Raw genomic sequence first — 13,070 nt, 5'->3', positions numbered from 1 at the left:
ATTATAGTAACAACATGTTGGGTAAGGAAACACACAGAATGTACTACTGTATCTACATACCTTATAAATGTACTTACCCTCGCCAGGTTAAAGGTACAAAGCACAGAAAAGGACAGACTAAGAGGCTTTTTGCAACACAGGTCTACTAGTTTGGCTGTTATTACACTCTTCTCACTTTAGTGATCTTCTCCTGATGGCGATCCAGTCAGTAAAACACTACAGCTCTATGTGACTCATCCCTTACCAAACGGTAAATCACATAAATCCCCTTCCTACTGACTTTCACCCCTGCCACATTTTTTCTCCACTCTCCATGGCCAAAAGGAGAACATGTGGTCTTGGTGGAGGATTTAAATGGAAGAGTGTCCTCCTGATGGTTGGCAAGTACCGGACAGACTACTGCAGAGCAATTACACTACATTTTAACTTCATGTGTGAAAATAAACACTGCTGAGAACAAGAAAACCATACACTGACGCACACAACTACGGTAAATTAAAGCTTCCAGAATCAGAAAGCGACAAAATCTGGACCACGAAGAAGGGTTTTTCTCTAAACTTTCAACTTATTAAAGAGGATCAGTGCAGGACCACATTATTGTAACAATAACCCAGTTTGACTAAATCAAAGTTTTATTGTTAGAGAAAGCTTGTTGAAAAAAGGTAAATATTATATCTTTCACCCAGATGAACCCAGACACATATTTAAATCATTTTTATTAGGAATAATTATTTGCAGAGAAACTTTCTGATTGAAGACAAAAACCTCAATCTGAAGGTGCAATTTTGTCAATAAACTTTGCCATTTTGACGTCCCGTGTTGACAGTCCTCCACAGTCATGTGTGGTCAATGTAATCTGGACCTGTGAGGATACATACACATTGTTAGCAATCACAAAGCAACAAAATGCCATAAACAACAGGGCATTAATCACATTTGTTTATTAGAATGAAAATGTTCATGATCTCTAATTATCCAATTAAGATGGCAAAGGAGAATATCTTTCAAAATAAATATATCAACGAACTCACTTATAATTTGGTTTTAGAATGTGATCAGGGGAAGTGGATTATGTTGAAAGTGCTTTAGTTTGGTCTTTGTGACACAACTGCGATGACTGAAATTGTTTTCCAGTGTTTATACTAAGGTAGCCAAATCCTGACTCCAGCTCAGTACTCAGAACAAAAATGTTGTCTAACTATTGCTTGAAAACCTTCAAAAATCAAGAGTTATTTGTTAGGAAGTGCGAGAAATACAGTGTACTTCCATCTCCATGTCCAGCATTTGGCTCCACCCATTGAGTTTGACTCAACCAATGAGGTTATTCCATGGAGAGAAGCTTCGGCCCAGAAAGAAATTCACTTCTTAATATTGAGAGCCAATAAAACAGCACAGAGCATGAATGAATATTAAAAGAATATTAGCAGTAGCTTTGTATACAACATCTACTTTGTCGAAGATCTGTCGAAGTTGGATTTATGTGAGAGTGTCTGGTGGAAAGTGCTGCGGGGGCCCAGAGACCTGTAGCACCGTTCTACAGCCACTTTAATAAAGAGTGGATTAGGAGCAGCATTCCTGTCAGAGCGGCCCGGCCCACCACACACTAACTCAGTGGCTTCAGCCTAATGCTGAGAGATTTTCAGGGACTGGGTTTGTCATATCAACCGCTACTTTATTTCTGAGGCACAGAAAGTGAGAGTGTGTGTGAGCGTTGGGGTAGTGGACGGGAGGTAGAGATATTTGCACAAGAAAAGCGATGGGATTAGAGTGTGAAGCTACTGCGTTCCCCCCTCATCCTGACTTGCAGAGTGCGTTTCAGGCTTTGAGTGGAGATCTCTCCAGAACTAGTGAGAATTGTTTGACATGCAAAAATCTGACTTTATCCACAGTCGATTGATCTCGGCGTGTCTGTAATTTGTCATAAGCCAACCGTAGCATTGTAAATATGGCAGTGTCTCAAACACATCACCGTGATAACACTGTTTGATTCTCCGAGCCTTGATTTCTGTAATGGATACTAAACAAATGCAGCACTGCAAGTGACTCCTCAATCACAATTACATAAGGTGGAGAAATGTATTACCTTATTATAAACATTGAACCATTCTGGGTGGTGGTTCATCTTCTCTGCCTGCAGAGCCACTCGAGACATGAAGCCGAATGCCTGTTAAAAGAAACAGTCAACTGTCAATCAAAAAATATTCAGGAATTTTTACCGTTTAAAACTTCATAGCTGTGACCACAAAAAAGATCTCTCATGTGACAAAGAATGATAACGCTACAACACAAAAATGCCACTATACCAGGCCAGGATCAATGACTCAGTAATCATTAAATGTAAGGCTACTACTAATAAAATATATTTGTTCAGAATAACCATTACATTATTTCTTGATTCATTGGATTGGATTAGGGATTTGGTGTACAAAATTTGTGAAATATATGGCCATTAAAACATCCCAGAAACCAAAGGTGGCCTCTTGAAATGTCTCGTTTTGTCTAACAAACGATCCAAAACTGGAATAAATGTATTTCTTATTTTCAACCTGATGAACATTATTATTCAAATATTCCCAAAAGTTGATCATGTTTTTCGCTGAATAACTAATTGATAAATCAACTTGTATCTGCAGCTGTAAAAATGAAGTATGTTCATACTTCCACACCCACTGCCCCACACACACACAGCATGCACATACTCCGAAACATACACACTCTTCATATTTCAGGTTTGGCATGTGACTCTCTCCAATCACAGGCCATCCAGGGAGTGATTATGGTTATTCTAATTATCTACAAAGAGAAGAGTGAAATCCCTCGTCAGGCCCACTGTGAAGAGAGGAGAAAAAAAATCAAATCAGGTAGACCTATTTCAGAGCAATTTCCCACTGCAATCTCAATTAAGCCCCTAAATACTTCCTCCCTGTCTAATTAAATCAACTGAAAAGCCATTGTTTACAGACCATGGCTGCGGCCCCTTCCACCACCTGACATGACGAAACAGAATTACACTCACAGAAGAAATTGCGTTTAGCCTTTTTAGTGCGTTGTAACCAATTTCTGAGACGTCCTGTTGGGTGCCCGTGCAGCGCGGCGCGTGTAACACGATCGGCAGCTTGATCAAATTGGTTATCAAGAAACCGTCTCCTGATCAATTTAAGTAATTGGCATATTCCTGCAACTTGACCCCACTGGCACCAATTTGGAGACTGAGGCGGTCTGCTTTCTCTCAGTTCTCATTGGCTCTAATGGAGATGGCTAAGCAGCCTGTCATGTCAGGTGTTGTCCAAACATGCCGTCTCTCTCTCAGGGCCGAGCTCAGGCTAATCTGCTGCTGAGGAACACTGAGTGACAGGTAAAAGGATCCTGTGTGAACACTTAAAGGTTCCTGCACATTGTCCCATTTCAAAACACCATGTTCTTTCAGAAAACAATTTCCAGCTTTGACTCTGTTAGGGAATAAAAAACTCATCCTCTTGGCATATCAACATACTCACAATTGGCCAAACTTGGGTTAGGAATATATGTGAACACTGTTTTTTACATTACATTATTAATGATTTCCATTCTTCTTCACGGACCTTTCAGTCGCAGATGTAAATGATGCTTGTTTACATTGACAAAGTACAGTTTTATTATTGCATTAACCTCCCCATACCGTTTTATCTCTGACGCAAAAAGCGAGTTTGACGGTCTCCATTGTGCAGTTAGTGTAAATAACAAGCTAAAAAATTTGGAATGACGGAAATAAATGATATCACTGGATTTTTTTAATGTTAGAGTCAGATCAATATTGTTGTCCAATTTTGACTACATATACTTGTAATCGCCACACAAAAATGTCCAGGACAAGTTTTAGGTATTAGTTGATACTCTGTAATCAGAGTCATTGGCCGTTATCAGGAAATCAATTAAATGCCTTTTACATTTTTTGGCAGAATTTGAGGATTTTTGCCCGCTGTATGCTGTTCATGGCCACCTACAAGAGTGTACTAAATTCAGGCTCCTGACCTTGATCAGCATGTGTGAATAATGGGTGTACTTCCCTCTTTAATACAGGGAGGATCCCGTTTAACACTACATGTCTGCCAACTGGGTCACAGCACTTTAAAGATACATGATCACAATAACACAGTTGCAGACTCACTGAAATAATGACGGGTGTGCAACTACAAACATGTGCAGTCACATCTGTATGATACAATTTCATAGACTTCCAAACTTGGCAGGGGAAGGAAATTCTAGTCCAGACAAATAATTGCAAACTTCCAATCAGTTTTTATTCAAAAGTATATTTATCTTCCAAAGCCAGCTCATGGCATGATGAAGTTTGCCAATGATTAAGAGTGAATGCTGTGATAGAAGTGTGTTTTGTATTTGCATTTTGAAGTGACAGTGGACCAACCCCGACCAGAGCTTACCCTCATTATCCAAACTTCAAAGTTCGTCACAAAACCCACTGCTATTTTCCAGAAAAAGGTCACACTCAACAATGGACAATTACATGTCCACGTTTGAACCTCATTGATGTGCAAACAACCCACAGAGCGCAATGCGTTTTGATGGGAAGAGGAATGTGAAACAGAAGAAGTTTAGCCTGTATGCAACCTGAACTCTCATGTCCCAGGAAGACAAAAAATGAGGAGAGAAAAAGAGCAAGGAAAGCAGTAATCTCCCAATACAAATGAATTGGAGTTGAATGTCCAAATAAGCTGAAAAGGGGTGAAAAATGGGATTCTCTCACAGGCGGTGGTCCCTCGGGGGCAGTAAGGAGAGTAGCAGCAAGACACAATACTGGCGAAGTGGCGGTGCTACGTCTGTCACCTGTAGGTCATCTCAACACCCTCCACTTCGGCTAAACAAGGAAATAAAACCGACCCTCAACTCCCAGCTGAGGTCTTATGTCAACAGAGGTCAAGGACTCTCCCTCTCAAAGTGCTTTGTTTACACCATTTGTATTGTCCGGGCCACACTTCTCGAGCCAACAGGTCAGCCAGCCAGTCGGCCAACCATCCATTCATTCAGCCAGCCAGCCGCTCTCTCCAAACTGGCCCAACAAGCTGTAGCTGTCAGACCCAGATAATTTGACATGACATTTCGCAGGCCCCCCCATCTCAAATAATCAGAAACACCCGACGGCAGGCCTCCGCTTTGCCCCTTCCTCTGCGCACCAGCTTTTGAGGAGCCGATTTGGTGCTATTACTGCATGATTGTCATACAACACTGGATGAGACAATTTGACGTCGGAGCAGAGTGGTGTTCTCTCTCTCATTGCGGCCGTGGGCTGGAATACAGGACTCAGTTTCAAACACATGTGTCTGTTATTTACAGATCGGTTTTCCACCGCCGCGCTGTCCAAGGGCTTAGAAACGCCTGCTCTGTCTTGCCAGGACTAAGTGCATGCAGATTGTGCCTACTCTTACTTGCCTCTGATGGACACACACAAATGCACACTGATGCATGCACGAATGCACATACGCAAACCTTCTCAGCATACACACAAGGATGTGTCGACACACACATAAGACGACAAGCCGCTCTCCACCATTACACACCACCGTGAATACCCAATGATTACCCTGCGAGCCCCATCATCATCCGCGTCAGCACCCTGGAAAACCTTCGCTCCTCCGCAGTGAAAGACAAGAACGCTGTGAATTGCACGGTGGTGGTGGTGGTGATGATGATGATGACGACCACACCTCTTATGTCTCGTTTCTCTCCTTTCCCAAACAGCTCCTCACAAGCTTCCAGCTGGCAGTGCCTGCTAAGTTGACATGTAACTTAAAGCAAACTATTGAATCGTTATGAAGCAAAGCTGCCAAGCGCTGGAATTCCTCCACGCAGTAGATATCTCTCTGCTGGGTTCTAAATGTTATATCACACATTTATGTTCATAAAGTTGTGAAACACAGACAAGAGCTTCAATTCGATACAAAGATGATGCAGTCTGTGACTAAAATCCTATGTAACAAATGTCCGTGCAAGTCAACGCCTATATATATATATGTAACGAGTGTCATGTAATGCTCATGGTGTTAAGGCCAACTTATGAAAGCCCCTCATTAACTGCAGGGTTATCAGCGAGGGCTTAAAAAGACATTGGGCTCGTCAAAAGACAGCAGACATCAGGGTCATCTTAGCTTACCCAAGCACTGATAGCCAGATTATCTAACCACCTCTGCTGAGGCGCCACACCTCACTGCTTCCCTGCAGCCATTTTCACAAGACGTGATGAATGCGTGATGCCTCCAGTTCCCAGGGAGCGCTCCATTTTGGAGAGCGAGGTGGGAACTAAACACCACTGAGCTGATTAACCGGCCTCTCGCTGTGAGTAAGGGATATGGCGTGAGCGCTTGTGTAAGGTGATTATGTATACATGTGTGTTTAAATACTAGGGTTTAGATATGGAGTTTTAAAGGCTGGAAGACTTGTATGCCTTTATTATACATTTTTCAACATTTTATGGCAAAACATTTGACTTTTTTGGGTCTCCATCAGAGTTCGATTTCAGTCAAGGTGTAAAACTATGAGTGTGTGTGTGTGTGTGTGTGTGTGTGTGTGTGTGTGTGTGTGTGTGTGTGTGTGTGTGTGTGTGTGTGTGTGTGTGTGCATGCTTGCTACGTGTGTACAGGTGTATGTTTGCTACGTGTGTACATGCGTGTACGTGTGCACGTCTGTGTGTGTGTGTGTGTGTGTGTGTGTGTGTGTGTGTGTGTGTGTGTGTGTGTGTGTGTGTGTGTGTGTGTGTGTGAAGCAGGAGGGGGGTGGCTCTGAAAGTTTGGTTAACACAGGGGCTCAGTTTTAGTTGTAGGACAACTTATTCAACACAAGCAGAGCAAGGCCCGTAACGAGAGGCAGAGGCTTGAAGGAGCTTTGGTGGAGAGGAAGCCCCCGACAGAATATAAAAAGGGGGATCAGCCTCAGAGAGCGGAGGGAGCTGTCTGAACAACAGCAGCGCTCTCCTCAGTCTCACAATTGGACCTTAAGTCCTGAAGCTGTGTGGACGCTGCAGCCTTTTCTGGTGTAATGCGGTTATTGTCTGTGGTCAACCACAACTTTGCCGTGTCATTTGTCTCAAGTTGGTGTCATCTTTATTTTGTTGCATTATATCACACACATTTATTTATACAAAGACAAATACTTAAATGGTAATTTATGCATCTTTCAAGCTAAACTTTTGACAAGGAATGCTTTTTTAATATGGCCTTAAAGCAGTTGCTAAATCTACAGTCTGGGACATTTATGTGCTCATTATGATTTTGAATGAACACACTATCCTGGCTTTTATATATCTGTAAGACTGATTGATGATCCTTTCCAACTGATTTCTTAAGAAATGTTCTTTCCTCTCACACAGACATGTAGAAAAGTCACTGAAAGGTTAGGAGAACATGAATGCGACAAAATAGCCCCTATTAAGAACGTACCATTGAGTGAATGCTGCAGATATTCACTATGAATGTGATAATATAATGCAACATGTTGATTAACAGAGCAAAGTATCCTATTAAATGATAATGTTGTGAATCCTTACATCCTTTTGACTCTAAATATCTTTCAGAGTGCTATTTGGACTTCAACATGCACGTGAGTACATTGAAAATAGTTTGTCATAAAGTCAACATTTTTTACAGTGAAATTATCACATTTTGGTAGCCATTTTGGATCTATAGTCGCTGTTCCATTACACAAGTTGTCTTGAAGAATGGTTAGACTCTGAATTACTGGAAAGCTATTCATTCATCTGCCTCTTTAACCAATAAATAAACAGTTTTGTGCACTGACAGATATTTACCTTGTTAAACGTTTCTATTGTTAGTTTAAAGGTCAGTCTTGTTCACTTTGTAGGAGATAATCAAGATAATAACAAGCCATTTTTCATTCCCAGTCACAACTTTTGAGGCATTTTTCCCATCACTGTAAGACTGAACGTTTGTGGAGAAAGTTGAAATGCCATCATTGTCAACTTCAGCTAACATAACACAACAGTTGAGAATGCACAGCTCACCTCTCCTCTCCTATCCAAACTGCATCTTTCGGCTACCAATTTCACTTGTGTCGCGTAAATGTTTCCACATTGTCCACCAAAACATAAAGCAGATGGTCATCAGTAAACATACATAACATAAGGCTTAAAACGTAAACAATATCAGGGACTGCAACTTAAAAACAAGCCCAAATCCAACGAAAATGTACAGTATGAAACAGATGTTTCCACATATGATTGCAGGGATTTTCACTGACCAAAGTGACTCCAGACCGAGGATTTCACCTCTCAAACCTGATTAAACATCACCGGACTTGATGAGGAAAATAACTCAGCAACTTTTCAGACCACTGCCACCATCAACGCAGTTTACCCACATGCCACAGATAAATTAGCTGCTAAAGCATCTAGCACTTTCCACTTGCTGTAATCATGGAAAATAAACGTAGAAATCCAGCTGTCATGTTCTTTTTGAATTCATTTGCAGCTATGAATGTCCCTGTGTGTCATGTATTTAGCTCCACTTCAACAAAGTGCCACTGTGGATTTGCAGAGCCATAGACACACCTCTACCGCCCCCTAAAGACCACAAGAGGAAGTGTTTCAACGCACAGAGGGGATTTGTTATTCTCATTATAAACTCTCGGGGATCTGATTTCTTGGAGCCCATCACTCGCAGATAAGTGGCGAATGGAAATCAGCCAGCATGTCGCTCCTCATCTCAATTCTCCCCTGGTAAAAGCCCTTTAAGAACAGCCATAAAAAACAAAGCTACAGTATGTAAAAAATACATGGAGGGAGAATAAAAGACAGCGAAAAAGAAGAACAGAGAGACAGACGGAGAGAGAGTTGCCAACATCTACAATTGGAACAACATGAGCCCAATAACATGGGGCACAGAATGGGAATAAGAGACAGAGTAAAGCAGAGATTGGAACAGGAGTGTGGCAAAGAGCAAGAAAAAAAACCTGAAATGCACATCGACCAGAAGGAATGATGGGATTGTTAGTGGTTTGTGAACCAGATGAAACATTTTAACCAATTTGATTGTTTGTGAAAGAAATCATTCTGATCGAAACCCCAATTACTGCCAACTGGACGCCTGGCGTGTCTCAGGGTAATGCAGTCTGACGTGTCGGGGTAAGAGGAGAGGCTTTAGAGCCAGGAGGAGTCGATGGGGGAGGTCAGCGCTTGGCCCCAAACTTCAAACACGGGGAAGTGTAAAAACAGACTATGTTAGGGGCTAAAACAACTAACGACAGGATTAGAGGAAGTCCGCTAAGTGGTCTTGTTGAGATGTTGCAGTTTAGGTCGTCCAATACAGGACTGAGAAAAGTGGTAGGCTGCCTACCAATACTGTACTGTCAAATGTATATATTAAAAGAAAAGGTTTTAAGAGTTCAAAACTCAGAAAAGTGTTATGAAAATGGACTTGGGGACGAGAAAAGTTCACAAAGGCAACTGTGTACTATGGCGAAGATAACACCAGAGCAAGCATTTGTTAAAAAAAGTGCTGTGGAATATTTTTGAAATCTCCCAAAAAAAGTTAAGTAAGTGAACCTTGAGAATTTACTATTTAAATAAAAAAAAGGCATTAAGTTTTGGTATTTTTGTCATGTGATCTCATGATGGATGGGCCATTTCGAGGGTTTGACACAAAAAAAACATTAATTGATTATAGAAAAATATGCTCATATTCCTCATAGTATCATTTCCGTATGGCAATACTGTAATATATCTAACTGTATAGATATCTTAGAGTATTGGTATAGCATTGCAACAAAACTGTACATTCCATTTCAAATGGAGAGCAAAGACCAGGATTGGGCCAAACCTGTCCATTTGGTTTTTCAAGTACTATAAATAAGCACAATTTAAATACAAACAACTTTTTTGCTTATAGCAACGTAAGGTTACAAGACTTTAAATACCGAAGCGTCCAGCACGCCCTGTCGTAATTAGCACCCCATGCTCAACCAATTATTAATGAGTAGGAAAGAATGGCCTTTTCTTTCTTATAAACAACCTTTTAAATGTCATCAGTGCTCTACTTTGCAGGTTGGAACCAAAAGAATCCAACGAAAGCAGAGAGGAACCTGTCTACCGCTACACCTGCAACCAATCAGCATATAAACACAGATGAATTTGTGTTTCCGATGGTTAGCGAGATGGTCGTGCGTCTGGCGGTCTGCATTCTGATCCCCATCAAATAAACTTAGAGCCACTTTACAACAGCCGCCTAAAGACCAGAGCAGCAGAACGCAGAGGGCAACTGATTTCCCCCAAAAAAGATGACAGTTTGATAGCAGACTCTACCGGCCGTCTGGAAAAAAACACTGAAGCAGATGTCAGCTTCCAGTGTCTTTTCTCTGTCATTATGAATTTAATTAAATCCCATATACACACTCTAACCAGATGCACAGTGATGCAAATGATGTCCTATGTTATGATCCCTGTGAGTACGTATGACTGGTAATCTTGTCAATAATGCCAAAATGGTATAATAAACAAAAACAATCGTCATTATCTGCTTGTTAAAGTGTTTTGAAAAATCCTTTAAAATTGCTGCTCACCCATTTAAATGTGTGTCTTTGAAAACATCATAGTGTATAACTAGCATAGTTCTAGTACATTAAATTCACTGTTATGATGCATTATAAAGTGATTAAGTGACTCTTAGTAATCACTGTTGGCTTGAAGTAAAATTTTATTTGACCATGTGTTGTTCTTGCATAGATTCAATTATTATTATTTTTCAATTTACCTAACGCAACCAACAAACACTAATGATGCATTACAATGACAACAATTCTTCAAAACAAAAAGGTATAATAAACTATGATGCTTTCAAAAAGATAATGTCACCGAGTGACAATTGTGAAGTATCATGATACATGACCTTGTACTTGATTATATCAGTGACTTTTATAAAGTGTCTTTGTGTGTTTGTAAAGCGATATATAAATTACATATATTATTATTACTATTATAAGCGAATACAAAATGCTTGATGATGATTTACTTGCTGCTACACACTATGTTCTTCAGCATTGTCAAAAAGTAATTTATATTGTACATTTCCCATTTGTGGGACAAATAAAGGAATTCGGATTCTGATAACCTTAAACCCAAATCGTAAAAAAAAAACGAATGAAGTGACAAAAAAAAGTCAACCTGCATTGACTCACACATGTCAGAGGTACATCAACATAAATACACACACACACACCTGATTAAAGGTTTTGAAGTGAAGTTCTTTGAAGATGGCATCACGACCCTTCACCTCCACCCATCCTGCGGTCCTGAGCTCCTTCACCTGCTGATCCCGGTCTGCAGGGGACAGCCAGTGGGAAGACTGGACACAAACATACACAAAAGTATCAATGTTAATAACTTCATTTTGTAAACCTGTTAATTCTCTTTTCTCAATATGCTGTGGTGTGCTCAATAGGTTGATGTAATGTTGTTTTTGTATCAGTTTCAAACAACATCTTATCTCGAAAACTAATATTTGAAGCGACAAATTACATAACCTTAGTGCTTTCTTTTTTTATCTGACAAAACGTCATTTTTATCAAATAGATTTGATTTATAAAATTAACTTGAGATGTGATTCATAATACTCAAATGTCATCTTCATTCTGTTAGGCCTACCTGAGTGTTAATAGTGCTGTGTCCGCAAGGTGGCAGTATAGCATCAATAGTGTGTACTTCAGAAATTACACAGAAGTACACAGAAATTGTACAAAGTAAGTTAAAAAGTTAAATAAATAGTATGTAACAAATACTAATTAACTGTATGCGCGTGACCATCATCAATATGAGCTTGAAATCCCATATGTACATTAGAAAAGCATACTGAACGCCATTATCATTTCAGAATTCACAATGAAAGTTATGGCTTTTCTTACTTGTTGCAAACACTATACAATTCGGCACGTTTATAATTGCAAAAGAACACATAATAGGAGTCCCAAATGATTAAATAAACAGTAGGATATATAGCACGAGTTAATTCTCACTCAGTTTAAATGTCATGATAATATTGCATGCAACTTGTATCGATCAACATATCACAGCCGAATTGAAGAACAGCTCCGAAACTATTAAAACATTCCAGAAATGCTGCAAAAAAACCTGTGCCATCGTACAGTTATGCATGAAAACATTCAATTCAGAGTGTTTTGAATGGAGTTTGGCGTAATTACTTCTCCATAAATAACTATGCGTCTTGTATGGAGCTATGGACACTTACTAGCCTACTTCAGAGCCTATACAGGTGTGCATTTCTTAACTGTCTCATGAAATTAGACACTGCATAACTGCAGCTTCACATTGTCAACACAGGTCGGATGCTAATGCTAACACCTTGTCTCTACAGGCAGCCCTCACCTCTTTAGACGAGTGGTTCTTGCAGAGCCCGGACAGCATTAGACTGCTCCGTATTAACACACGGTTACAGGGCCTCAGGCCACACATTAACACAGACATAACTGACCCTTTGTCAGCTGTTATCCTCTTTCCAAAACCACCTGCTCTCCTGTTTCCTCTCCTGTACTCACACACTCTACCATAGCTGTTCGGATAACTGCCTGATTAAAATCCCACGTGTTCTAAAGGAGTCTGGGTATGGCTCCATACAGGTCTTGCAAACCAGATATTCTAGTCAAAGCTTTGCCAATAATACTGTATGTGATTATGGTCATGCTAATAAAGCTATTTGAATTGAGTTAATAATGACAACATGCAGTGGTGGAAAAAGAACTCAGATATTTTTACTTGAGTACAAGTAGGACTACTACAGTGTAAAAATACTCAGGTCAGCTACAGGTAAAAGTCCTGCATTTAAAGGTAGGATAGGTAATTCACTTCAGAAACACTTTTTGTTATATTCCATGGAATGCTCTTAACATCCCGATAGCAATGAATAAATTAAAAGCTTTGACAATAAATATATACAAATATTTCATCTGCCTCGGTCCTCGGCAGATAATTGGATGGACTACCTGCCTGTCAGCCTTCCATCTCGTGCCCTCATTCGCTCGTGTGTGTTGGAGGACGGGCTCTGTAAGGAAGTCTG

At 40.3% G+C, this 13,070-nt stretch overlaps 1 protein-coding gene across 1 annotated transcript; it reads right to left on the bottom strand.

The window, feature by feature from the left end:
- Positions 1-699: 699 nt before the first annotated feature.
- On the bottom strand, positions 700-12,644 carry LOC104943603 (pterin-4-alpha-carbinolamine dehydratase 2-like). Its single transcript, XM_010769058.1, has 4 exons — positions 12,383-12,644; positions 11,220-11,345; positions 2,084-2,164; positions 700-862 (listed from the first exon to the last, which is right to left on the bottom strand). The coding sequence occupies exons 1-4, from the start codon at positions 12,479-12,481 to the stop codon at positions 767-769; spliced, it is 402 nt and encodes a 133-aa protein (XP_010767360.1). The 5' UTR covers positions 12,482-12,644; the 3' UTR covers positions 700-766.
- Positions 12,645-13,070: the final 426 nt, after the last annotated feature.

The sequence above is a fragment of the Notothenia coriiceps genome, unplaced genomic scaffold (assembly GCF_000735185.1).
Source record: "Notothenia coriiceps isolate Sejong01 unplaced genomic scaffold, NC01 NC01_scaffold00006329, whole genome shotgun sequence".
NCBI classification, from domain to species: Eukaryota; Metazoa; Chordata; class Actinopteri; order Perciformes; family Nototheniidae; genus Notothenia; species Notothenia coriiceps.
This window is presented reverse-complemented; position numbering and strand designations above follow the sequence as displayed.

Bases quoted from the DNA above. Each gene is read 5' to 3' on its own strand.
- LOC104943603 (XM_010769058.1), bottom strand. From the start codon at position 12,481: ATGTCTGTGTTAATGTGTGGCCTGAGGCCCTGTAACCGTGTGTTAATA. The intron at 2,165-11,219 runs GTGTGTGTGTGT...TTCTTTTAACAG, and splicing joins ACTTCAAAACCTTTAATCAG to GCATTCGGCTTCATGTCTCG. The intron at 863-2,083 runs GTAATACATTTC...GTATCCTCACAG, and splicing joins GGTTCAATGTTTATAATAAG to GTCCAGATTACATTGACCAC.